The following is a 27,973-nucleotide window of genomic DNA, read 5'->3' on the forward strand; positions in this document are numbered from 1 at the left end:
AGTCTATAGATGGCATTCTCAGAGGCTATAGATGGCATTCTCGGAGACTATAGATGGCATTCTCAGAGTCTACAGTTTGTTTGTTTTATTTAACGACGCCGCTAGAGCACATTGATTTTTTATCTTATCATCGGCTATTGGACGTCAAACATATGGTCATTCTGACACTGTTTTTAGAGGAAACCCGCTGTCGCCACATAGGCTACTCTTTTTTACGACAGGCAGCAAGGGATCTTTTATTTGCGCTTCCCACAGGCAGGATAGCACAAACCATGGCCTTTGTTGAACCAGTTATGGATCACTGGTCGGTGCAAGTGGTTTACACCTACCCATTGAGCCTTGCGGAGCACTCACTCAGGGTTTGGAGTCGGTATCTCGATTAAAAATCCCATGCCTCGACTGGGATCCGAACCCAGTACCTACCAGCCTGTAGACCGATGGCCTGCCACGACGCCACCGAGGCCGGTTCAGAGTCTACAGATGACATCCTCAGACTGTCTGTAGATGGCATTCTCAGTCTATAGATGGCATTCTCAGTCTACAGATGGCATTCGCAGTCTATAGATGGTATTCTGTCTATAGATGGCATTCTCAGTCTACAGATGGCATTCGCAGTCTATAGATGGTATTCTCAGTCTATAGATGGCATTCTTAGAGTCTATAGATTGCATTCTCAGTCTATAGATAGATGGCATTCTCGGAGTCTATAGATGACGACATGTCTTTCTAAAGGTTGTTATTAGCTCTTTAACTTCCAACAGCATTCTAAGTTTGTGCATTCAACATGAGACTTGGATAATAAATTACACCTCACCTCTCACACCACATGGCAGCCAGTACTGGGATGCGAACCCAGTACCTACCAGATACCTTTGATGTCTTAACCACTATTGCTTGTATTTCTATCGCTTGTGCAGATGATGGAGGTGTGGTTTCGGGGGTCGAACCCCAGATAATATTGTTACCAGTACAATCACACACATCTCCGATTCATTGTGAAACAGGTTTAACACAATCATTCGTTTTCCTCTATCCATTCCTCTCACCTCCTTGCTCTATCTTTATCCTTCACCGTATCCCTCCCTCTCCCCTTTCTGACTCTCACTCCCCTTTCTTCCCTATTTCTTTCTCTCTCCTCTCTGCCTTTACCTCTTTTTCCCTTCATCAGTCTCCCCTTTCTGACACTAGCCTTTCTACCCCCATCCTCTTGGTCTCTCTCTCTCTCTTTCTCTCTCTGCCTCTCTCTTTACCTTCATCAATCTCCCCATCTGACACCAGACCTGTCAACCTTTAGTCAAGAGAAAGCAGGAGGTGTGTGTTGAAAAAGCAGGAGATTTTGTCAAAAAAGCAGGAGATTTTCTAAATGCACACAATTTACCCCAAAATCGCAAGATTAAAAAAAACAACATTATTACAATAAGTTATATGAATACTATATAATGTCATATATACTTCTTAACCTTAGATCTTGGCATTAAAAATAAAACAAATAATAATAATAATTAAAAACGTTTTTTTTTTTTTTTTTAAAGTTTAAATATTATTATGATTTAATACATATTTAAAAACAGACTGACACTCGCTAGCCTTTCTACCCCACCCCCATCCTCTTTCCATCCATCCCTCTCTCTCTCTCTCTTTCTCCCCCCCCCCCCCCCCCCCCCAACAGTGAAAAATACGCCGTAGTGTTTAAAACCTAAATATGTTACTATAAACAAACATTGCTTTACTTTCCTTTCAAACAAACCGTTCTCCCCACAAATGAAAAGGACAAACAGTATGCAACAATAATAAACGTACTTTAATTTCCATGAAGAGCAAATCATAAATAAACACAAACTGGCTTATACAGCCACCTCAGTTAAATAACTAATTGTTTTTAGACTGGAAAGGGTGAAAGCTGTTGACTGTTAAAAGAGCTGACCCTCGTCAAATAACTTTCAGTAGGCCTAACTTGTCATGAGTTTTATTAAATGCAATGATTGCACAAGGGACGTAAACTTTATTCGAAATAGTGGAGTTTAATGTCCTATGTATTATTCAAGATCAGATTAAAACAAATTAATAACAATAACACACACACACACACACACACACACACACACACACAAAAAACCCCATGTCATTAAGATAATTTAAAAAACATGTTTAACATATTGTGGTCACATTTTCCTTTCTAACAAACTTCATATTTATTTTACTCGATACCAAATTCAACTTTGTAACAGAACTGCATATCGTAAAATCACCTTTATTCGTGGTGGTCTCATTTTCGGGTAATTAGTGAAATTCAACGAATTTAAGAACACATCGAAAATATAATACATGTATACATATAATACAGATTTATGGTACTAAATCTAAGATCCACGAATTATAAGTGCTCAAACGAAATGTACATTTCAGCAAAACCACGACAATAAAGGATTTCACAGTAATACTGAATTATACAAATCGCAAAATATAGTACATAGCAGGGTCGTAGCGTCGTAGTTGGGATGTTTTGTTCGGGGGGGGGGGGGGGGGGGGGGGCAACCGAGTAGTTAATAGTCTAAAACTCTTTAAACAGTTACGAAGAGAATTTTCTTTAAGTTTCTATAATGCTTTCCGGATTTTTTCGGGCGATGGGGGGGGGGGGGCAACTGCCCCCCCCCCCAGCTACGGTCCTGTATAGCACTTACTATTTATAGCAGGGTATATAATTTTTCTTATTTTCAAGTTAACCTTTTGACAAAATTAATTACTCTTTTCATTACTGTATGATTTTCTTAACCCTAACCCTGAACGTAACCCATTTTTTTTCTTCTGGGGAAGCCCCCCCCCCCCACCCCCCCCCCCATACCCCCTGTTGACTGTCGTTACATTCAATTCCATAGCGCCATACCCAAAAACCATTCTCTAGCAGAAACACTGGTGGTGGAAAATGGAGACATTTGCATCTCTAAAAGTTTTTATAAAAAAATTAATAAAACAAAAGTGCTCCCTTTTTAATATCAAAATGCCCAGTTGTCTACCATGAGAAGACCCTATATTACTGTCCTGATTCCTTTTTGTACTGCTACACCCCTTATTAGTCCCCTATCGGTCCTGTGTGTTGCTTGTATTGCTTTAGCAGTAGGCCCTACTCTCGGAATGCTTGTTTTTGACTAGGTACAGCCCAGGGGCCTAATTAACTAAACTATCGCAACTTTGCGATCTCACAGTGCGATGCTAAAAGACTTGCTAAGAGGATGCTTTGTTGTCTAGCAGAGCCTAAGAGACCATTGTGAATTAGGCCCCTGGGGCTTAATTCACTAAACTCTCGCAACTTTGCGATCTCGCAGTGCAATGCTAAAAGACTTGCAAAGAGGATGCTTTGTTGCCTAGCAGAGCCTGAGAGACCTTTGTGAATTAGGCCCCTGGGGATTAATTCACTAAACTCTCGCAGTGCGATGCTTAAAAGACTTGCAAAGAGGATACTTTGTTGTCTAGCAGAGCCTGAGAGACCTTTGTGAATTAGGCCCCTGGGGCTTAATTCACTAAACTCTCGCAACTTTGCGATCTCGCAGTGCGATGCTAACAGACTTTCAAAGAGGATGCTTTGTTGTCTAGCAGAGCCTGAGAGACCTTTGTGAATTAGGCCCCTGGGGCTTAATTCACTAAACTCTCGCAACTTTGCGATCTCGCAGTGCGATGCTAACAGACTTTCAAAGAGGATGCTTTGTTGTCTAGCAGAGCCTGAGAGACCTTTGTGAATTAGGCCCCTGGAGCCTAGCCTCTGTACATGAGCTAGAGTCAGCTAAACTGTCCGTGTTTGCCAACTCGATTTGGAAGGCGTTGCGGGTGTCTTCTCGAAATACGCGCTCTGTATTCGTCTGGGAATAACTTTTATTTGTTCCTTGTTGGAATCTGCAAGTAAACAAAGAAAGTTAAACGTTTTTGTTGTTCAACGACACCACTAGAGCACACTGATTTAATAATCATTGGCTATTGGATGTCAAACATTTGGAACGAAAGGAGGTTGACCTGAAGCCAGAAATCTCGGCATAGCTGTTCAGAAGGGGGACATATGAACCTAATTCAAAGGATCTCCTCTCAAGCTCCAATCGGAAGTGTATAAGATAAAAATGTAAAAAACAAAAAGAAAAACAAAAGGTGACTACACAGTTCACTGAATTGAATTTTACTCCAGTGCACGTGGTTATTGCAAAGCCAAATGTGTTAGTTGCCAAAATATGTTTGAAGATGTGTGGTTTGATTAGAGTTTTAGTAATCTATTGAATAAATTCTGCATAAATTATCTGATATTATTACTGGATGTGACATTGAGTTGGGGTTTAAAAAAAAAAAATTTCAGCCATCTAACGCTGACAATACATGTTATCATCCTGTTTATCATTTGTGATATTACATCATTAAGTATTAAGCATTATTAGGAAGGAAGGAACTGTTTTATTAACGAAACACTCAACACATTTTATTTACAGTTATATGGCGTCGAACATATGGTTAAGGACCACACATTGAGAGAGGAAACCCGATGTCACCACTTCATGGGCTACTCTTTTCGATTAGTAGCAAGGGATCTTTTATATGCACCATCCCACATACAGGATAGGACATACCACGGGCTTTGATGTACCAGTCTTGGTGCACTAGCTGGAACGAGAAATAGCCCTATGGGCCCGCCGACGAGGATCGATCCCAAACCGACCGCACATCAAGCGAGCGCCTTATCACTGGGCTACGTCCCGCCTTGACATTATTAGGAAGTCAGTGGATATGCTTACACTTTATGTAGAAAAAGCTGATGCCAAAAAGCACTCCGATGACGACAACGAGGACGGCAATGGACACGACAGTAATCGATGACGCAGAGTCGGTAGCTTTCACCGCCTCCTCCGCCGACTTAGCTGAAAGTAGCAATGAGGGGGATCCTTCAATAGTGACGTAACGCTTCTGACGTCGGTCGTGTCATCTTCGCAAGCCTTGGTATCATTCCGTATTGTATACTGAGAGAGAGAGAGAGAGAGAGAGAGAGAGAGAGAGAGAGAGAGAGAGAGAGAGAGAGAGAGACAGAGACAGAGAGAGACAGAGACACAAAGTTAAAAGTGTGTTTGTGTGTCTGAGGAGGGGGGGGGAGAAAGAGAGATAACAGGCAGGCAGTTAAAAGTGAGAGAGAGAGAGAGAGAGAGAGAGAGAGAGAGAGAGAGAGAGAGAGAGAGAGAGAGAGAGAGAGAGAGAGAGAGAGAGAGAGAGAGAGAGAGAGAGAGAGAGAGAGAGAGACAAAGACAGACAGCAGAAACATGACCAGTTGGCCGATCCCAGTACTGAAGGGGGAGTTTTTAAGGGGGTAATTTCAATAATTATTAACTAAAACTTTTGGAACGTGGGATTATTTAACGTAAAATTTAATATTGCGCTCACCCCTTATATACAGATATTTCGTGTCATTCAGTATGGTGTCGGTCAACTTGTGTCTCATGACGCAGGCGAGAACCTTCCCATGATCCTCTTTTCTCATGGTGATCGTCAGGTTGGTACTAGAGTTGTACAGTTTGTCGCCGACGAGCACGTCTACTTGGCCGCTGGTGTAGGCGATCGATCCGAACAGCCATGACAGCTCGGGCGCCCCATAGCCGAGGTACGACTGGCACGTAAACGTGGAATTCTGGTCTGGTATTATGAGGGTCGATGTCGTAATCACAGGACCGAGGGGTTTTACTGTTGAAAGGAAGGAATGTTTTATTTAACGATGTCGTAATCACAGGACTGAGGGGTTTTACTGTTGAAAGGAAGGAATGTTTTACTTAACGGTGACGTAAACAGGGACCGAGGGGTTTTACTATTGAAAGGAAGGAATGTTTTATTTAACGATGTCGTAAACAGGGACCGAGGGGTTTTACTGTTGAAAGGAAGGAATGTTTTACTTAACGGTGACGTAAACAGGGACCGAGGGGTTTTACTATTGAAAGGAAGGAATGTTTTATTTAACGATGTCGTAAATAGGGTCCGAGGGGTTTTACTGTTGAAAGGAAGGAAATAAAGAATGTTTTATTAAACGATGTCGTAATAACGGGACCGACCGATTTTACTATTGGAAGGAAGGAATGTTTTATTAAACGATGTCGTAATCACGGGACCATGGGGTTTTACTGTTGAAAGGAAGGAAAGAAGGAATGCAATTCCTATCATTTTTATTGATGATATTCTGATCTTTTCAAAAACCTTTGAGGAACATGAGGAAAAGGTTAGAAGCTGGTTTTGCCAGACTTGTCCAGCACAATTTGAAGTTAAAGCCATCAAACTGAATTTTTAAAACCTTCTGTGGCATATCTTGGGCATGTAGTATCTGAAGAAGGTATTTCCGCAGATCCAGAAAAGACATCAGCTGTTATTAAGGATTGACCGGTACCAACTAATATCAATGAGCTTCGCCAGTTTTTAGGATTTGCCGGGTATTATAGGAGATTCATTAAAGGGACATTCCTGAGTTTGCTGCATTGTAACATGTTTCCGACTAATAAAATATTTCTATGATTAAACTTACATATTAAATATATTTTCTTGTTTAGAATATCAGTGTCTGTATATTCAATGTGTTTCTGGTCGTCTTCATATTTGTAAGAAGCCCAAACTAGATTTTGTCTTCAAATAATTTCGTACGTACGAAAAAATATATTTTAGGAAATAAAATGAAATTTAACCTAGTACAAATATTAGAACGATCAGAAACACGTTTAATATACAGCCACTAATATTTTATGCAGAAAAATATATTTGACATGTAATTACAATCGTTAAAAAGTCTTTGTTAGTCGATAACATCTTAAAAATTGCAGCAAACTCAGGAATGTCCCTTTAAAGATTTTGTCAGGATAGTACATCCGTTGAATCTGTTACCACAAGGATATGGTACTGTGCAAGTTCTGCTAAGTAAAAGGGGAAAAAGCGGAAACCAGTTGCAGATTACAAGTTGGAAGATGATCAGCAGTTGGCATTTGAGATGATTAAGAAGATGTTGACAGAACCTCCTGTGTTAGCATATGCCGATTACTCTTTGCCATTTATTCTCATGAAAAATATAATAAATGTCTGGGTCCTACATAAAACATACAAATACACGTATTATAACATTAAAACACACTCACCAAACATCTGCACTAAAGATATCCCCAGGGGCGCTCACCATTAAGATAATAATAATGTGACCTTATGAGTGAAAGGCTAAGAGAAGAATGAGAAGATGTTGTATTTGAAAGGAAAGGTCGGGTTTTTTCCAGTATGCGGTGCAACTGTCATATTGCGTCACTAATATAGTCGGTCAAACGTAACCTATCACTAAATACATTGTACATATGCGACTAACCACAGAACTACCGTCACTACCTAACTACCCATTCTAACTATAAGCTTATATATGAAAATAGTTAATGTATACATATTGAATAATACAGTATAGCACTAACTCATCTGTATTAACAATTGTTGGGATGTTTTTTTCAAGATTTCTGTCTGGGCAAAATGTGGGTAAAATCTAACGAAAAAAACACACAAAAAAGGTAGGAGAGCATTTTTGTAGAGGTGGGTGGGTCCATTAAGTCCATCAAGATAAACGTCTCTGACATAACATTTATGAGCGAGAAATAACCCAATGGGCCCACCGACAGGGATCGATCCTAGACCGACCGCGCATCAAGCGAACGCTTCACCACTGGACTACATGCCCCTCAGTTGCTATGACGTCAACCTACGACGGATTTAAAATATTGTAACACCAAGAAAGTTTAGAAAATCTGGGGCCAAGCAACACCAATGATTACCATCGACGTCCCAAACTGCGTTCACCTAACGACAAAAACATGAATACGATATTTATGGAAATGCTATTTTATATTTTTCAGCTAAGATATGTGAAACAAAATAGATTGCAATCAGTTAACGTGAAAAATCAACAATGTGGACGTAAAGCAAATCCGTTCTAGTAAACAAAAGTGAAGCACCCTCCAGGAAACTGGAAAGAGTGCAACGTTTCTAACTGCGTTCAGGCGCATGCATTTGCAAAAAGTATCGTAACGCGCATGTGCGGTTCGTCATTTTCCATTTTTAAGGCCACTACATGAAAAATATATCTTTCTTAAATATGCAGTTGACGAACACGATGACGTTGTTTAATTTTTTTAATTTTTTGTTTTTGTTTTTTAAAGGAAATATTCAGTTTGTCAAGTGTTCTGGTCCGGTCCGCGTTTTACCAACACACATCACTAAGACTTGATGTCAATACTGATAGGCATTACGTTTATACCAGTGAATAGTTTGTAAAATATACTCTTTTTTTTTAATGAATTGATTCTTAATTAACACAATTTATACACTCAAAATTATTTACAATTGTTATGAATGGATTATGAATACTGTTTACTACAGTGAGGGGCACAAAAATGTAGCATACATTTTACAGATCGAATATAATAATTGAAAACAAATTCTAACAACAGGGGGCTTAAAATCATAAAAATAAAATGATTTGGCCTTGTTGATCTGGCACATGTGAGGCCATGTGACACGCAGCGAATGTTAATTCATCTTCCTCCATTTAAAGTCAATTTCTCCGAGTCATGTGGACCCGATATCAGTAATTTTAAGAAACAAACAAAAACGACTTAGTAAAATTTAAATTAATGGTTTTAGGGGTTTGTAAAGTTTTGTATTTAGACACTTACTTGTCTGAACTTTATTGTTAATGAAAATGTTCACGAACTGTGAAGAAAAACCTCACAAATGAACGATTAGCACACAACAACAAATCGGATGTTTATTGCGAGAAACATTCATTAGAAAACAAACTGAACGGAGTTGCAAGCATAACGCAGTTAGGGACTTTGACGATAATTCTACTTGTTGCCTCTAAAGTTACGACCCCATGCCTACTCCTTCCCGCTTCTGATGCATATTAGAAATAAAAGAAAAAAGAAAAGAAACAAACAAGAACAGAAAGATAAATAAATAAAATATCTGTTGACTTACACGGAGTGTTTTGTGTGTGAGCTGGCAGCAAAATGCATACAGCACAGAAGATAATGCCAAAGACGGTGACAGAAAAACCAGAACGCATGGCATCACTCAGCTGTAATACATACGGGTGTTATCGTTCGGGTTCAAAATAACAAATTCCATACAAAACTATGACGTCAATAGTTGTGACGTCACCTGCGTCAGTCACTTCGAACTGTATTCAACAAAGGTGGCAAGCTCAAAAAGATTTCGTTTTATATACGATACAATAGCTATTAACATTGTTCAGTCTTATTGTTACTTAGGGGTATTGTTTACTGCCTCCAGTATTTTTAAGAGCTCATGTCATAGACTTTGTGATCAGGCTATGAAAGCCATCTTTAAACTCAAACAAATTGATGTTAGAAACAATATATCGACAGCCTTAAAGTTATTTCAGTGCTTAATTTGTCCCATTTTAATGTATTGCTGTGAGGTTTGGAATCCCTATTATCTCAAATGAGTAGACCGTTGGGGTTTCAAAAATATATGTGACAATACTCCATGGGAACAATCTACAATGTCCCCCCCCCCCCCCCCCCCACACACATACGCACACTTTTTCGTTTAGCAAAAGCAACAACACCACCACCAACAACAACAGCAGCAACAACAACAAAAAATAAAAGTTTAACGACTAATGTGTAGCTTTATGATTTCCATTGACATTCCTTTATGTCTCTCTCTCTCTCTCTCTCTCTCTCTCTCTCTCTCTCTCTCTCTGACACACACACACACACAACACACACACACACACACACTACTACCCCCCCCCCCCCCAACACACACACTTTTAAAGCCGGATTGACGCCCATGCAATACTCCATTCGAAAGTGTTCAAATAAAATTCTATAAATACCCTACTTGGTGTTAACAAAAGAAGCACCCATGATGCTATGTGCGGTGAACTTGGTCAGCTTCCACTTCTTATTACATGCTTACCCCTTGCAGCAAAATACTGGTTTAGATTGGGAACACTCGATTGTCCGTCAGTAGTGCATAAGGCGTACTTAGAATAAATGAATGAATTAATGTTTAACGACACCCCAGCACTAAAAATACATCGGCTATTGAGTGGGCTATTGAGTGTCAAACTATGGTAAAAAGGCGTACTTGGAATCATATTATTATAATAACTCATCTAATTTAAAGTGCTTCAACCCTAATTGAATATAAGCACAAAAATCAGTTGAAAAGAAATGTGATGAACAATCTTCATATTGAACTTGGAAGATTCTGTAAACCTAAAAAACTAATTGAACAGAGAACTTGTTTTGTTTATAATTCTCAAGCTGTGGAAGATGAAACACATTTTATTTTAGACTCCTCTATTTATTATGTTAAAAGGCAACAACTATTTGATAAGTTAAACTCCTTTTCCGACTTCTCTACTCTAAATAACAATTTACAATTTATATTTATTATGTCATACAATAATGGCGACATTGAAATTCTTAACCATGTATTAACATTTATTGACGACAGTATTTCTAAACGTAAAGTTCTTGTTCCAGCTATCAGTAGGGCAGTAATTTAATTTAATTATTTCCAAGTATTTTGACCATTTTATTTCTATAATATACTTTATTATTACATAGTAATTTTATTCCTACAAATATAATACACATTTTGTTTCTCCGTCTGGCCTGTACATTAATATTGTTATTATTATTAATTGTTGTTGTTGTTGTTGTTGTTGTTATTGATGATGTATATTTGTTTGTTTTTATCTGTTTGCTGATACCAGTTTGTTTGGTAATATGCAATAAATTGAATTGAAATTGAATTGAATATATAGTGCAGCGGATACGTGACAAAATTGTGCCTGTGACGATAAAAGCATGACACTTGGCATGTTGTTAGGACATACCCTAGAAAAAAACCCACGCAGATATAAGGACATTACAGATTTGTCCTCTGGGAATAGCGGAACCTATAATGCAGGTGTTTGAATTCATAGCCCGCCCCACAGACTATGCAATACAATACACCACTAAGAACATTTTATGTCAAAAATTTAGTAATTTTGAAAAGTAGTCTTAGAGAGGAAACCCGCTACATGTTTCCATTAGTAGCAAAGGATCTTTTATATGCACCATCCCAGAGACAGGATAGCACATACCAGGGCCTTTGATATACCAACTGTGGTGAACAAATCGCCCAACCGACGGGAATCGATCCCAAACCGACCGCGCATCAAGCGAGCGCTTTACCACGTCTGGGTTACGTCCCGCCTTCCCCGCCCCCTCGGCTAACGAGGGCTGGTTAAATATGTTTTGGGGAAAACCCAGTGTTAGGCCACCACACTCCAACCAACCTTGCTCATGCCTAGATGGAACCGGACTCGTCGGCGTCGTACTCAAGTCATCGGACATAAGGCTGGTGGGTACTGGGTTCGCAGCCCGGTACCGGCTCTCACCCAGAGCGAGTACGAGAGTCCAGCACTCTACCAAGTAAGCTGGCCTCGGACCACAATTAATTTCGCTATATGTTTCTATATAGCCTTAGTGGCTGTAACATTTTTATTAATATCAGCAGGCCCGTGAAGTTTTGTATGTACCTTTGCCTGCATGGGGGACACATACCCTGAAAAGGACAACCCCTGTTGTCCAGCTCTTTCTCCCAGCATATTGGTTTAAACAGACACACCCTCTAAACCAGGCCGGAGTACACCCATTTTACACAAAAAGCACTACTTTTGCATGGGCCGGAATTACCACAAACAAGTCTTCAATGTCAACAAGTTACACATGTTTACAAACTACATGCTATCCCCTGTCACTTCAGTCAAACAGTTGCCACTTCATAGCTGTCTGCCATGAAATAATCACAGTCAAACAGCAGACTACTTGCGCGGTGAAACTTCCGGGATTTTCGACAACCAAATGGGAAGATAACTGTAATCTGAGGCCAGCTAACAGGGAAATTCCCACTAGCTGCTGCCAGTAGGAGCACTTTATATCAACACTACTACACCACTTCACTCCTGATATCGTTTCTACGGGCCTGAAAAAATATGTACTAAAAATAGACAACATAACAATAACATATTGCAGAATATTTATTTTAAAAACGATAATAGTTATAACAGCTCCAGATGTTGTTAAAATATCACAGTGATCAAAACGGTTAAAAAAAATGTTAAGTCAATCAATATGGCGAATACACAGGATGGCCTTGAGCCTGTTAGTCAGTAAAACACATCTACTAATATCTTTCTATTTCTTAACACACCCCCCCCCCCAAGAAAACCCCCCCCAAAAAAACCCCGAAATTTAATAAACCAAAAATGTTTACTTTATTTTTATGCATTAGGAAAATCTCCGGAAGCAGGAAATGTATTAACATAAGCAAGAAACATGTTTTAAGGCACTGTTCCACAATTATATAATGTCTCAGTGGAATATGCTATGTTTGCACTGCATTAAAAATATACTAAGAGAAATAGGGTGTTGTAAAAAACAACAAAAAACATCTGATTTTTCACATGTACTTAATTGATGAATGGCCGCTAAACCACTATACTGTTATTCTAAATGTTATAATCATTTACTGTATTTAACAGCCATGCTTACATCATGTTATGTCGTAGGGTTTTACGTACACATTCAGAATAAGCTTTTGTAGCGCACATCTGTCATGGGCGCAGGTGCAGACCTCGACCGGCTCATCAATCCAAAACAGGTGAAGGCTAGGGGTGGGTGGGAAGAGGGGACCGCCCGCACTGGCAAGTGCATGGGAGCACTAGCAGCCCAACCGAGGTCGGTGGCGGGCGGGGGCAATAGCCATGCTTAAAAGACCATGTTTTTATAGTGTTACAAAAAGCAGAGAAAAAAACCCCTATTACTCATTATTACTTAAATAACATGCTATTTGCTGGAATTATTTATGCTAACATAAGGCCAATGACTAAAACTTGTCTCATAACATCACAATTTTAACATGATCATAAAAACATACTGGTAAGTAATAAAAAATGTGTAAGAATAAAAGTTTTGAAATTAAAGTACTACATTGTGCATATGATGCAATTTGATATGGCTACGGTAATTTTAAAAAATCACAATATATATATTACGGTACAACAAAGATATATAGGTGTTTGTATCACAATATGCTATGGATGGATTAACAATTAAATATGTTATGAAATATTGATTCAAATAAAATACAAACAGTTGATACGGAATGTTAAGAGGACAAAAACGTTATTGAAGATCCATATTTTTTGGAGTATCCCCCCCCCCCAATCCCCTTCCCCCCCACCTCCCATTTCGAAATATTGCATCGGGTCTTGAAATACCTATGAAATGACATTAAATAATGAAAACCAGACACAAGTATTTTTACTAATTGTACCAAATATGATCTTGTTTTAGAAGAAATCACAGGGAGTTTTGAGATTTGCAGGCGTTATTGTCCATTGTCTACTTAATAAATACAAACACATCTAGAAAAACGATGTCTGGATCAGGCCCTATCGACAGGAAGAAAAAAGGACACAGAATTACTAAATAAGTAAGACGTATACGTGTACGTGTAAAGTATCATAGAATATTAACAAAACAGCAGTTCGTTATGGGTGGAATATGTAAGGAAATATATCACAATATAAGAAACGGTCAAGAAATAAAATTTAAAACAAGAACACACAGTAATATTGTACAAGAAAAAAAATCTTTAAATATAAAATATTTCACTGCATCACATTTTACAAAACTAAATTTAATGAAGACTGAAAATTAATAAATTGGTTACAAAAATCCACTATTACAATTACATTTAAATTTGTTTGGTGTATGTACATACAATAATGAAAAAGTGTTGTTGTTTTTTTCTTTTAGATACATATTAAATATAGTTTTTTCTAATATAAATGTAGAAACATCCAGTATTACAATGATTACATTTAAATTTGTTTTTGTACATATAAGGATGATTTTAAAAACCCTTTAACAGATTACATGTGTATATTGTTTAGTTTTTTCTAATATTAATGTAAAAAAATCTTATCAGTGTAAAGATTGTTTTCTTTACAAGTTAAAATCTTTATTTACACAAATCTATAAATGCAAAAAAAAAAAAAAAAAAAATCATGTCAAGATTAGCTTTTCTTTTTGTATTAAACAATCATTATACAGAACTTCTTTAATATAATTACATAGAACATATTTACTTCATACATAAAAATTCAACAAACATTAAGCTCCACAGAGGAATAAAAAATTTGATTTTCCTTCACCTATTACTTTTCAAAATAGTAACTACTCCAAAATAAAACACACTTCTCTCCATTAAGTAAAGATTAGTTCTTTCTTTCCTGAAAAAAACCCCAACAACAAAAAAATGATTAGTCCTACAACCATAAAAATTAAGTTTTTTTCACACACACACTACATGTACAATGGAAAAAAATCAACCAGTCTGTCATGTGAAGATTAAGTTTTAACGACTCCTCGAAACACTTTATAACCGGTCTGATACATATGAACATTAAGTTTTAGCAACTTGTAGGAAATACTTTTTATCCAGAGTCTGATACATGTGAAGATTTAAGTTTTAACGACTCCTCAAAAACACTTTATAACCAGTCTGATACATATGAACATTAAGTTTTAACAACTCCTGGGAAATACTTTTTATCCAGAGTCTAATACATGTGAATTAGATTAATTTTTAACGACTCCGTGGAAACACTTTATTCTGCTGGGATGGGCATGCTTCGAGCCGAGGTGGCGGACACAGGTCGGTCGTCATAGTTATCGTTGAGCGAGTACGCCAGTTGTCCCACCGCCAGGGTAGCGGCTGGGGCTTGGGAGGTGCTCAGCGGCCGACTCTTGATGCTCATGAAGGTTTTGTCTCGGAACAGGAAGTCTTCGACTGTCACGGTGTTCTTTCCAGTGTACTTGTTGCCATAGGGACTGGTGTCTGAAATAAACATAATTATGCATTTAAAGTAGACTGCAGTGTACTTATATTCGAATTAATCTATACTCTTCAAAAAAGTATGGGAACTCTAATAATAATGTACAACTGCCACAATTGTAAGGTGTATTAGGTGTGGGAAATGGTCATATGATAATAGTGAATTAATTGGGCAAACATTACAACCAGTAGTTCAGTATTACAGTAGGTTTTATGACCACCAAAGATCTTGAAGGACGATTGGGGTCAGAAGTGAAATTTGAAAGTTGACGGGTTTTTTTTTTATCAGTAAATCGCAAATTCAAACAATATAAATTACTAAAAACAAAACAATAACAGACTGTATGATCAACAGAATGAAAAAGATCGACAGAAATAATGTTTCACAGTGATTAATAGACATTCCTGGAAATTGGCAAAAATCGAGAATGACACCCCACGCTTATTAACGTGGCAAACTGCGTGATGCATGTGTAAACTATGGAATGTGTTTTGGTGTATATATAAATTTTTTTTTTTTTTTTTTTGAATTGATTTTTAAAAAAAGTTTTTAGGCAAATATATATGGTGATGGGGGGAAAAAGATGTGATTGGGGAGATATGGCAAACATAAAACAAGCTTCATCTATGCCAGTCTACTCCTCCCCGTGCATTCCCTCTAATTAAGATGATGATTTCCGTTATGAAAAGTTACCGTAAGTCTTGGTCTTTGGGTGGAAATGACATCTCCATACAATGAACATGATGATGACACCAGTCAACAGCAGACAAATCAGGACAATGGCAACAATGATTCCAGGGTGAAGGCCGTCTCCATACTGAAAATAAAAGAAAGGAATGTTTGTTTAACAACACCTCAGCACATGGTGTCTAATTAACAGTGATAGCCATTTTCAACATTTGGCCCACATGCTTATAAAATGTCTTTTACAATCTACACTCGAGCCTGGTAGAGTTAGAGATTTCAATGTCATACAATGCCATGAAAATTATATGCAGTTGATATCTTTAAAGACTGAGTCTAGACGCTAAAGTTTCATCGTGGTATGTGCTTTTCCTGTCTGTGAGAAAGTGCATACAAAAGATCCCTTGCTGATAATGGGAAAATGTAGCGGCCAGGTTTTCTCTGGTGACTACGTGTCAGAATTACCAAGTGTTTGACATCCAATAGCTGATGATTAATTAATCAACCAATGAGATGTCCTTAAACAAAAGAAAACTTTTCTAAAGTTTCATAAGCATGGGCCTTGATCTAAAGACAAAAAGATAGAATCCATTGCCACCACATGGGCTACTCTTGCCAATGAAGCAGCAAGGGATCTTTTATATGCACTTTCCCATAGGCAGCTTTGATATACCAGTTGTGAGGCACTAATTCCCAGCTAAAATACAAATATTTATTTGTAACTTTTCACAGTTCAGATAAATGAATAACATTTATTTGTAACTTTTCAACCTATTATCCTTAACATTTCATTTCATCTTATTTTCGTGCTAATATCCAATTACGGTTCAAGCACGCTGTCCTGGATACACATCAGCTATCTGGGCTGTCTATCGAGGACAGTGGGTTAGTTGTTAGTGAGAGAGAAGAGGGTGTAGTGGCCTTACACCTACACATTGAGTCATTAAAACTCGATCTGGGTGGGAGCTGGTACCGGGCTGCGAACCCATGAAAATAATGTAAGTAATAAACAAAACAAAAAGAGAAAAGCTAATTAGTTTAATAACTTACAGTCAAAGCCACTCCGCATGAAGGGCCATAATACGTCGATCCATTGACTGTCAGGTACGGCGAGAGAGCAACGTTGCTGGCCCCGAATGTGAATGTGGAACCGCCGCTGATGTGGGAACAGAACGCATAGAATGTTCCATTCATCCCCGTCAGTGATCCCATCATCGTCAGAGTGATGATGACACTCCCTGCAAAATAAAATTGTTTTTGTTTTAAAAAAGAATGATATTCATAAAATGTAAGGCATATTTTTTACTATTAGAGCCGTTTTCGATAACTGAAATCATACTTTACTTAGATTTTATTGTTTAGATTATCCATTTCCGTACTTTCGAAGTTTTTTTGGTCATCCTGGTGTTTTTAATATCACAAAATGTATTTCTCATATTTTTAAAAATGCGCACGAGTCTGAGCAGTAACAGTTATGAAGTCGAGTTTTGTCTATATTTTAGAGGGTATTTCACCATTTTAAAGTCACAGACTCATGTTTCACTCAATTGTAATTTATCCAAATGTGTTACAGGTTTGTAGATTAACTAAACTTAGTGTGTGCATTTTCCTGGGCTGAAACTAGGGTCTGTCCCTTTAAGAACGCATGCTTATCTGAGAAGTAACAGCTATTGAGACGAGCTCTATATATATATTCTATTTTTAAGAGTGTTTCAACGTCACAGACTCTCGTTTAATTCACTCTATTGTTACTTCATCCAAATGTGTTGCAGCTTTGTCGATTATTCCAAACTTAGTAACCATTTTCATGGCTTAAACCTAGGGTCTGCAACTCACCCCAAAAATAATACATTGACAATTAAAAAAAGAGAGAAAAATTTGTTTCGTTTTACAACACCACTAGAGCACATTGATTAATGAATCGTCGGCTACTGGATGTCAAACGTTTGGTAACTCTAACATAGTCTTAGAGAGGAAACCCGCTACATTTTTTCATCAGTAGCAATTAAGGGATCTTTTATATACACCATCCCACAGACAGGATAGCACATACCACAGCCTTTGCTATACCAGTCATGGTGCAGTTGCTGGAACATTGACAATTAGGTGTCATACAAATTTAATTGTGATACATGCATACAATATTTAGTGCCATTTTAAGCCAATTAATCAAAATTCACAAACTTTTAAATATTAGGTGATTGGCAAGCTAATTAACTTTTTTATTTGAAAAAAAAAAGAAAAAGAAAAAAAGTTTATTTGTTTAACGACACCACTAGAGCACATTGATTTATTAATCATCGGCTATGGTCATTTTGATAGTCATAGAGAGAAAACCCACTACAAAAAGAAAGAAAAAACAGAAACAAAAACAAACCAAAAAAAAGAAGGAAAAAAAAGAAAAAAACAAAGAAAAAAAGAAAGAAAAAAAAACCTAAAAAAAAATGAAGAAAAAAAGAAAAAGAAAAAATATGAAAAAATATACTGACCAGGTCTTGCTGCTACCGATACAATTTTCATCTGCTTGTCTTTGTTCTCGACGGAGAACCTGTTGGCGAGTCGCATCGAGTCTTTCAGAGTTGTCTTCTCATCGTATGTGGCCTTGACCTTCATCTCGACCTCGCTGACCTGCTCGATGGGCATCCCAACGGTCGCTGCAGAAACAATCGGTAGGCTGATGTTGTAGGTGAAGTCGTAGTAGACCGGCGTTGAGACGATGCGGAATGTCAACATGTAGATGCCCACCTCCGAGAAGACGATGTTGTCGAAGACGACAATGCCAGTCGTCGGGTCAAATGAGGTCGCGGTCTGGCCGGTGAGAGAACCTTCGACTGTGTCGAGTTCGGTGATAGTCACATTGATAGCCCAGCTGTGACCCTGTGAAGATATCATTGTTATTAATCTATGTTCAGAGAGACACGGATATAGCCCAGCTGTGACCCTGTGAAGGTTGCATTGTTATTAAGCTATGTTCACACAGACATGGATATAGCCTAGCTGTGACCCTGTGAAGATATCATTGTTATCAATCTATGTTCACACAGACATGGATATAGCCCAGTTGTGACCCTGTGAAGATAGCATTGTTATCAATCTATGTTCACATAGACACGGATATAGCCCAGCTGTGACCCTGTGAACATATCATTGTTATTAATCTATGTTCACATACACATGAATATAGCCCAGCTGTGACCCTGTGAAGATATCATTGTTATTAATCTATGTTCACACAGACACGGATATTGCCCAGCTGTGACCCTGTGAACATATCATTGTTATTAATCTATGTTCACATACACACAGATATAGTCCAGCTGTGACCCTGTGAACATATCATTGATATTACTCTATGTTCATATATACACTTATCCGATCATCTATTTTTGTCAACTTCTAGTGTGCAAGTGGATATGATTTCAGTGACTACATAGGATGTCTGAAATGATTGTTTTCATATCCGGATGTCATATACTTATCTGGATAAATCTGAACACCTCCATTGAAACCAACAGATAGAGATTCTTGCTGTATCTGTATCCATATTTGTACCGTATATGAGAGAAAAAGAAAGAGAAAGAGAAAGAGAGAGAAAGAGAGAGAGAGAGAGAGAGAGAGAGAGAGAGAGAGATACATAGACTGACCATAAAAGAGAGTATGAGAGAGAGAGAAAAAGAGAGAGGGAGGGGCAAGGATAAAAAGAGAGAGCTCAAGAGACAAAGAGACAGAGAGACAGACAGACAGACAGAGAGATATTTCCCATTTGGGTGAATGTCTGTAACTAAGCAAACTGACCCTCCATGTGATATCTGAGATGAGCTCATTCGTTTCATAGTCCTTCAAACCGAGGCTGATATTGACTGGAGCATCCTCCACCGCGTCATCCATTAAACTGGCCACATAGGCAGTCAGCTGAAGAAAAATAAAGAAGAGGAATGTTCAAACACCCCAGCACATGCTTTTGGAGATGGATAGGGCAACAAAACTAATGTAACCCATCACACAAGAATCATGGGAATATTGGAAGTGGACATGACCCTACAAAACTAATGTTATCTGTCAAAAAAGAAGTATGGTGATACTGAAGGTGGACATAGTCCCAGAAAACTAATATTACATGTCGAACGAGAAAGGTGATATTGGAGATGGTCCTATATAAAACTATACTGTTATCTGTCGGCTGAGAATGGTGATATTGGAGATGGTCCTACACAAAACTATACTGTTATCTGTCGGCTGAGAATGGTGATATTGGAGATGGTCCTATATAAAACTATACTGTTATCTGTCAGCCAAGAACGGTGATATTGGAGATGGTCCTATATAAAACTATACTGTTATCTGTCAGCCAAGAACGGTGATATTGGAGATGGTCCTATATAAAACTATACTGTTATCTGTCGGCTGAGAATGGTGATATTGGAGATGGTCCTACACAAAACTATACTGTTATCTGTCGGCTGAGAATGGTGATATTGGAGATGGTCCTACACAAAACTATACTGTTATCTGTCGGCCGAGAACGGTGATATGGAGATGGTCCTATATAAAACTATACTGTTACCTGTCAGCCAAGAACGGTGATATTGGAGATGGTCCTATATAAAACTATACTGTTATCTGTCAGCTGAGAATGGTAATATTGGAGATGGTCCTATATAAAACTATACTGTTACCTGTCAGCCAAGAACGGTGATATTGGAGATGGTCCTATATAAAACTATACTGTTATCTGTCAGCCAAGAACGGTGATATTGGAGATGGTCCTATATAAAACTATACTGTTATCTGTCAGCCAAGAACGGTGATATTGGAGATGGTCCTATATAAAACTATACTGTTATCTGTCAGCTGAGAATGGTAATATTGGAGTTGGTCCTATATAAAACTATACTGTCACCTGTCAGCCAAGAACGGTGATATTGGAGATGGTCCTATATAAAACTATACTGTTATCTGTCAGCCAAGAACGGTGATATATAAAACTATACTGTTATCTGTCAGCTGAGAATGGTGATATTGGAGATGGTCCTATATAAAACTATACTGTTATCTGTCAGCCAAGAACGGTGATATTGGAAATGGTCCTATATAAAACTATACTGTCACCTGTCAGCTGAGAATGGTGATATTGGAGATGGTCCTATATAAAACTATACTGTCACCTGTCAGCTGAGAATGGTGATATTGGAGATGGTCCTATATAAAACTATACTGTCACCTGTCAGCTGAGAATGGTGATATTGGAGATGGTCCTATATAAAACTATACTGTTACCTGTCGACCCAGAACGGTGATATTGGAAATGGCCACGGTGAAGTTGGCTGCCTCTGATGGACTGGTCACGGCCAAGTCAATGCCGTACTCGGAGCCTGCATGAGTTATCACCAGATCGGTGAAGTTAGCCCAACCGTCAGAGAAAGACACAGTAGTGGTTCCTGTCAGTGTCGCATTGACATCACTCTTAGCTCCCTTCACGAGTGTTGCTGTCACCTGCCACGGTTGTATGGTAGTTCCAAGGTTCGTAATGACTGCTCCCTGAAGATAGTAAAAAAAAAAAATTAAGAAATTGTTTTCAAAAGATGTTAAATTTTCCAAAAGTTCAAGTTTGTTTTCTTAAACAACATTTTGATTCACCCCAAAAATAATACATTGATGATTAACAATTAAAAAAAAAGAAAAAAGTTTTTTTTGTTTAACGACATCACTAGAGCATATTGCTTTATTAATCATCAGCTACTGGATGTCAAACATTTGGTAATTCTGACATACACACATGTACAGTCTTAGAGAGGAACAACAAAAATTTTAAAGAAAAAAGATCAACAATAATATAAAAATCGTCAATAATGACCCCACCCCCACCCCAAAAAACAACCACCCAAACATTAAAACATATTTTATACTTTTTCCCCCATTTTAAAAAAAAAAAAAAAATCAATTATAACAATTAAACATATCCCCTGTATTGAACACACACCCCCAAAAAAAAACAAGCAAATAAATTAAAACATGCTTTATTTCTCTCTTTTTTTTGAAGAAAAAAGTAAACAACACAAAAAGAAATGACCAAAACTACAACCTCCACCCCCAAAAATAAATTTGAATACTAACATCGGTATCAACGACCCGCAATCGAATCGGGACCGTGAATGTCTGTCCTTCTTTACTCGGCACCGGCGTCTCATGAACAGTCATCTGACCTGCCTTCGTCAATGCCACAGGCGTCTCATCCACAGTTATCTGCCCCCATTCGGAGCTCTCAACAGAGGGCACCACCTCCACCAAGGAGACTCCCAGGACGGTGGCATTGACGATGCTGTCGTAGCTGCCTGTCTGTGCCAGCAGGACGATCTGACTCTGAAGCTGTTGTAGCTGCGAATACGTCAGCGACCCCGACCCCGTCTCCCCCGGTTCGTCTCCAATCTCCACAACGACTGTCGTCGTGGCAACAGTCCTCCGTCTACGCCGTCCCGATCCCGTCTGTTCATTGACCACGTCGACGATGCGCACTTTACGCGGATCCACGTTCAGGAACGCGGCGAGATTCTCGATAATATTGTCGCCGAAGAAATCGTCAACTGTCATGGCTGGCAGCGAGAAGGAGACGATGATCTGTTCGTTGGTTTCGATGTTGACGACGGAATCACCCTTGACGATCACGAATATCTGTCGCGTTTGTCGGTTTATGAAATTGGTTCCAGCCGGTTCTGTGGCAACGTCAGGCATGTACTGTGCTGAAGTCTGGCCAGCATTCAGGAAATATTTGCCCTTTCTTATTTCAGCATTCTTTGCCATAATTATGTTGCCATCCACCTTGACGTCGAGTCTGTTCGGTCTGGCGTACCAGATCGAAACTCTGACTGCTTGTGAGCTGTCCGCATTGATCATATACAAACGGAGTGTCTGTGGAGTTGTGCTTGTGAAGTATATGTCGTAACTTTTACCTAGGAATAAAAAATAAAAAAACATTTGTGGTAGAATGTACATCAGTTGATACAAAAGATAAACTTAACAAGGATTATAATGGTATCCAATCAACACATTTAAAGGCATACTGTCACAGATTTAAGGACCTTATTACTCTAAAATCCATATCATATATCCCTCTCGGCAATTTTAGTTTTTGAATTACAGACCATTGCCATAATTCAATTATTTTCACAAAATGTCATTAACAAATGGTGGTTATGAAGATGGTCGAATAAAATAAATTTAGGAACAAATTATTTTTGTTCAGGTAATACTTTGTTAGACCATTAAATAGGTCAGTGGTCTGTGACAATATGCCTTTAACAAAGAATTAAAAAAAAAAAAAAAGCACCTGTCAGATCTAGACAATACTGAATATTGCGGACAAAGATAATTTTTAATAACATTTTTCTGCGGTACACAGTAAATCAGGAAAATATGTTTGTTAGGTTCGTACTTGTTTAAGAGTATACATGAATATTTATGAGCAAAATCAGGCTGCACGTGCGATGTGTGTCTGTAAGGAGAAGACCATGTGTGCATAGTTAATTCTAGCTTATGTCTGAACCAGCTAGTAACAGCCAAATATTCATGATTTAATTATTTACATAAATATATATTTTCCAAAGGTTTCCCAGAGTCTTTTTCTCAACGAGTTTTTTCTCTGTTTTTTTTTAACCTGGAAGTAAACTTGTTATATGAAAATAGATTGCGTTTGTTAGGAGTGGAATGCTTATGGAATTTATGAAGATTTGTTTATTTATGATGTGCAAAAAAGAAAAGAGTGTTTAATCTTATTTACTATATAATGAACCGGCAGTTTCTCGCTCAACAACAGTACCGTTTATTTATTTATTTAGATTTTATTTGAATTGGATTTTGCTATATTTTCATTGATGATTTATTAGCATATTTTTGATATGTGTATATCTGGTTCCGGTGTACACTGTTGCTCAATTTATCTATTTATCTATTTGTCCATTTATTTATATTTGGGTTGCCCAAATGCCCTATTTTTCGGGTGGTAACCTTAAATTAAGCCGTGGCCAATTCAGCCAATAAACAAATAAACACAGTATTTGAATTGTTATCTTTGATAACAGAAAACTCACAATTTACAATAACTCTTCATCCCTCCTTCCCCAAAACCCTCAGCATTATTTAGAAACTCACCAAATATATTAGAAAACTCACCAGTTATGTAAGAAAACTCACCAGCTATGTAAGAAAACTCACCACTTATGTAAGAAAACTCACCAGCTATGTGAGAAAACGCACCAGTTATGTGAGAAAACTCACCAGCTATGTAAGAAAACTCACCAGTTATGTAAGAAAACTCACCAGTTATGTAAGAAAACTCACCAGTTGCTACAAGACACAGGTATACCCATTGCACCAGAAAACTCACCAGTTGCTACAAGACACAGGTATACTCATTACACCAGAAAACTCACCAGTTGCTACAAGACACAGGTATACTCATTACACCAGAAAACTCACCAGCTGCTACGAGAGACAGGTATACCCATTACACTAAGAAAACTCACCAGTTGCTATGGGAGACAAGTATACTCATTGCACTAGAAAACTCACCAGTTGCTACGAGAGACAGGTATACCAATTACATTAGAAAACTCACCAGTTGCTACGAGAGACAGGTATACCCATTACACTAGAAAACTCACCAGGTACATGAGAAAACTCACCAGTTGCTACGAGAGACAGGTATACCCATTACACCAGAAAACTCACCAGTTACATGAGAAAACTCACCGGTTGCTACGAGAGACAGGTATACCCATTTTACTAGAAAACTCACCAGTTGCTACGAGAGACAGGTATACCCATTACACAAGAAAACTCACCAGTTGCTATGGGAGACAGGTGTACTCATTTCACTAGAAAACTCACCAGTTGCTATGGGAGACAGGTGTACTCATTTCACTAGAAAATTCACCGGTTGCTACGGGAGACAGGTATACCCATTACACTAAGAAAACTCACCAGTTGCTACGAGAGCTTGGAAGGTGGACAGGCGTTTACGACAGGTATATCCACTACACCAGCCGTGGTCCTGTGGTCCGTTGATGAGATCGAGATAGCCTTCTCCGAGTATCGCCACGGGCGACAGTCTGCGAGTCTCCGTGTCGGAATCCATGCTCTCGATGATCAGCATCTCGTAGTCGAGGTTGTGACATTCGTAGCCACGCCAGTAATGTTTATACATGCACTGGTTGTCACGAATCACACCTACAGAAAAGAGATGAATATATAAATATGTTTAATGGCACACACAGAGAGAGAGAGAGAGAAAGAGAGAGAGAGAGAACCATATTAGAGAGAGAGAAATTCTTACCTTTGTGAGGTGCCACGACAATGGCACAGAGAGAGAGAGAGAACCAAATTAGAGAGAGAGAAATTCTTACTTTTGTGAGGTGCCACGACAATGGCACAGAGAGAGAGAGAGAGAGAGAGAGAGAGGGAGAGAGAGAGAGAGAGAGATTCTTACCTTTGTGAGGTGCCACGACATTCGCGTCCAGTTTACTTCCATCAGGGGCAGTCAAGAGAACCTTGGGGATGCGGTAATCCCCGAGACCCCTCCGAGGGTCCCCGTTCCACTGGAACTCCGAGACGGGAATAACGGCCCCACTTGATCCGAGGAAGGACCCGTCCATGTCTTTGAGAAGACACTTATGGAGTGCGTCGCAGTCCATGTCCACGCAATCGGACGGGTTGATTTTACTGAAAGCAGAAACACATTTATATAAGAATTGTTTGTCGTTTTTATGGTGAATTTATTGATGTATAATAGTCATACGTTGTATAAAATCGCATATGAAATGATTGTTATCACAATTTTCAGAGGCATGGACAAGTGCCTCTTTTTTGCATGCCCGTCGTCTTTGATGGGTTGGATTAAAGTATGGCATTGTCCGTCTGTAACCTTTTTGTTTCCAGAGTATATCTTTCTTGTCAATTCAATTAATCAAACCTTGCACGCATATGATAAAACAACTCTCACCCAACATTAGGGATATGATAAAACAACTCTCACCCAACATTAGGGACGTGATAAAACAACTCTCACCCGACATTAGGGATGTGATAAAACAACTCTCACCCGACATTAGGGACGTGATAAAACAACTCTCACCCAACATTAGGGACGTGATAAAACAACTCTCACCTGACATTATGGATGTGATAAAACAACTCACCCAACATTAGGGACATGATAAAACAACTCACCTGACATTAGGGACATGATAAAATAACTCGCCCGACATTAGGGACGTGATAAAAATCAACTCTCACCCGACATTAGGAACGTGATAAAAATCAACTCTCACCCGACATTAGGAACGTGATAAAAATCAACTCTCACCCGACATTAGGAACGTGATAAAAATCAACTCTCACCCGATATTAGGGACATGATAAACAACTCTCACCCGACATTATGGATGTGATAAAACAACTCTCACCCGACATTAGCTACGTGATAAAAATCAACTCTCACCCGATATTAGGGACATGATAAACAACTCTCACCCGACATTATGGATGTGATAAAACAACTCTCACCCGACATTAGGAACGTGATAAAAATCAACTCTCACCCGATATTAGGGACATGATAAACAACTCTCACCCGACATTATGGATGTGATAAAACAACTCTCACCCGACATTAGCGACGTGATAAAAATCAACTCTCCTCCGATATTAGGGACGTGATAAACAACTCTCACCCGACATTATGGATGTGATAAAACAACTCTCACCCGACATTATGGATGTGATAAAACAACTCTCACCCAACATTAGGGATGTGATAAAAAAAACTCACTTGACATTAGGGATGTGATAATACAACTTATTGTTGTCGTTGACGTCGTTGTCAAACGTGATCCTACTCGTCTCAAGAGGGTGGCTGCCATCGTCGCTGCCTGGGTCGGTTGTAATGGCGTAGTCCTCACTATTGCCACAGCTGGCTCCAAATCGTGCAAATACCACATCTAAAAAACAAACATCAAACTGCTAGTATACTAACAAAATCTATCTTCACAACTGCTATAAAATGCTATATCTGATACTAGCATAGTAACAAAATCTATCTTCACACAACTGCTTTAAAATGCTATATCTGATACTAGCATAGTAACAAAATCTATCTTCACACAACTGCTTTAAAATGCTATATCTGATACTAGCATAGTAACAAAATCTATCTTCACACAACTGCTTTAAAATGCTATATCTGATACTAGCATAGTAACAAAATCTATCTTCACACAACTGCTTTAAAATGCTATATCTGATACTAGCATAGTAACAAAATCTCTCTCCTCAACTGAGGGGCTGGATGTAGCCCAGTGGTACAGCGTTCGCTCGATGCGCGGTCGGTGTGGGATTGATCCCCATCGATGGGCCCATTGGGCTATTTCTCGTTCCAGCCAGTGTGCCACGACTGGTATATCAAAGGCCATGGTAGGTACTACCCTGTCTGTGGGATGGTGCATATAAAAGATCCCTTGCTGCTAATCGAAAAGAGTAGCCCATGAAGTGGCAACAGCGGGTTTCCTCCCTCAATATTTGTGTGGTCTTTAACGTCCGTTAAATAAAACATTTCCTTTATTCTTCTGTCCTGTCTTTCTCACCTTCTGTCCATCTCTCTTGACCTTTCTCTTGACCTCTTGTCCAAATGACCAAACTAAAGTTTGTTTAGTTTGACGACACTACTAGAGAACATTGATTTATTAATCATCACCGGCCTCGGTGGCATCGTGGTGAAGCCACTGGACATAGGCTGGTAGGTACTGGGTTCGCAGCCCGGTACCGGCTCCCACCCACAGTGAATTTGAATGATTCGGTGGGTAGGTGTAAGGCTACTATACACCCTGTCCTCTCTCACTAACCACTAACAGACGGCCCAGATAGCCGAGGTGTGTGCCCAGGACAGTGTGCTTGAACCTTAATTGGGTATGAGCACGAAAATAAGTTGAAATGAAATGAAATATGAATTATCAGCTAATGGATGTCAAACGTTTGGTCACTTTGACAGTCTAGGACAGGAAACCTGCTACATTTTTCTATCAGTAGCACGGGATCTTTTAACTTTGTAATGTACACATTTTGTATACTTCGATCATATCTAATCAATTTGTTAATTTACACATCAGATAGGCTCATTGGGCATACTTTACAGTTTGTTTAGAAAAACATGCAATTTTCATCAGTTTAGAATAAAGTTACCTATTAAATTTTAAAAATAACTGTTTCCGCTATATATATATATAAAGCCACTAAAGTTATAAAAAGAAACCCCAATCCATGTTACCTATTACAACAATTAAC

At 38.6% G+C, this 27,973-nt stretch overlaps 2 protein-coding genes across 3 annotated transcripts in view; both read right to left on the bottom strand.

The window, feature by feature from the left end:
- Positions 1-3,624: 3,624 nt before the first annotated feature.
- LOC121386923 lies at positions 3,625-9,148 on the bottom strand. The gene is made up of 4 exons (XM_041517972.1): positions 9,007-9,148; positions 5,407-5,703; positions 4,770-4,892; positions 3,625-3,888 (listed from the first exon to the last, which is right to left on the bottom strand). Exons 1-4 carry the CDS (start codon positions 9,092-9,094, stop codon positions 3,779-3,781), a joined length of 618 nt encoding a protein of 205 aa, XP_041373906.1. The 5' UTR covers positions 9,095-9,148; the 3' UTR covers positions 3,625-3,778.
- Positions 9,149-12,081: 2,933 nt separating this feature from the next.
- Positions 12,082-27,973, bottom strand: part of LOC121386268 (fibrocystin-L-like) — a 126,575-nt gene continuing 110,683 nt past the window's right edge. Inside the window, exons 50-59 of one of the 2 annotated variants that reach the window (XM_041517111.1) lie at positions 26,466-26,634; positions 25,125-25,357; positions 24,620-24,865; positions 21,758-22,590; positions 20,921-21,181; positions 19,439-19,555; positions 18,133-18,520; positions 16,694-16,881; positions 15,653-15,776; positions 12,082-14,961 (exon numbers count right to left, since the gene is read on the bottom strand). In XM_041517111.1, coding sequence (XP_041373045.1) covers positions 14,732-14,961; positions 15,653-15,776; positions 16,694-16,881; positions 18,133-18,520; positions 19,439-19,555; positions 20,921-21,181; positions 21,758-22,590; positions 24,620-24,865; positions 25,125-25,357; positions 26,466-26,634 — 2,789 coding nt within the window. In that variant the 3' untranslated portion in view covers positions 12,082-14,731. Of the gene's footprint in view, positions 14,962-15,652; positions 15,777-16,693; positions 16,882-18,132; positions 18,521-18,920; positions 18,969-19,438; positions 19,556-20,920; positions 21,182-21,757; positions 22,591-24,619; positions 24,866-25,124; positions 25,358-26,465; positions 26,635-27,973 lie in introns of those variants that run through there. The other variant, XM_041517112.1, reaches the window with a different exon arrangement.

The sequence above is a fragment of the Gigantopelta aegis genome, chromosome 12, assembly GCF_016097555.1.
Source record: "Gigantopelta aegis isolate Gae_Host chromosome 12, Gae_host_genome, whole genome shotgun sequence".
NCBI classification, from domain to species: Eukaryota; Metazoa; Mollusca; class Gastropoda; order Neomphalida; family Peltospiridae; genus Gigantopelta; species Gigantopelta aegis.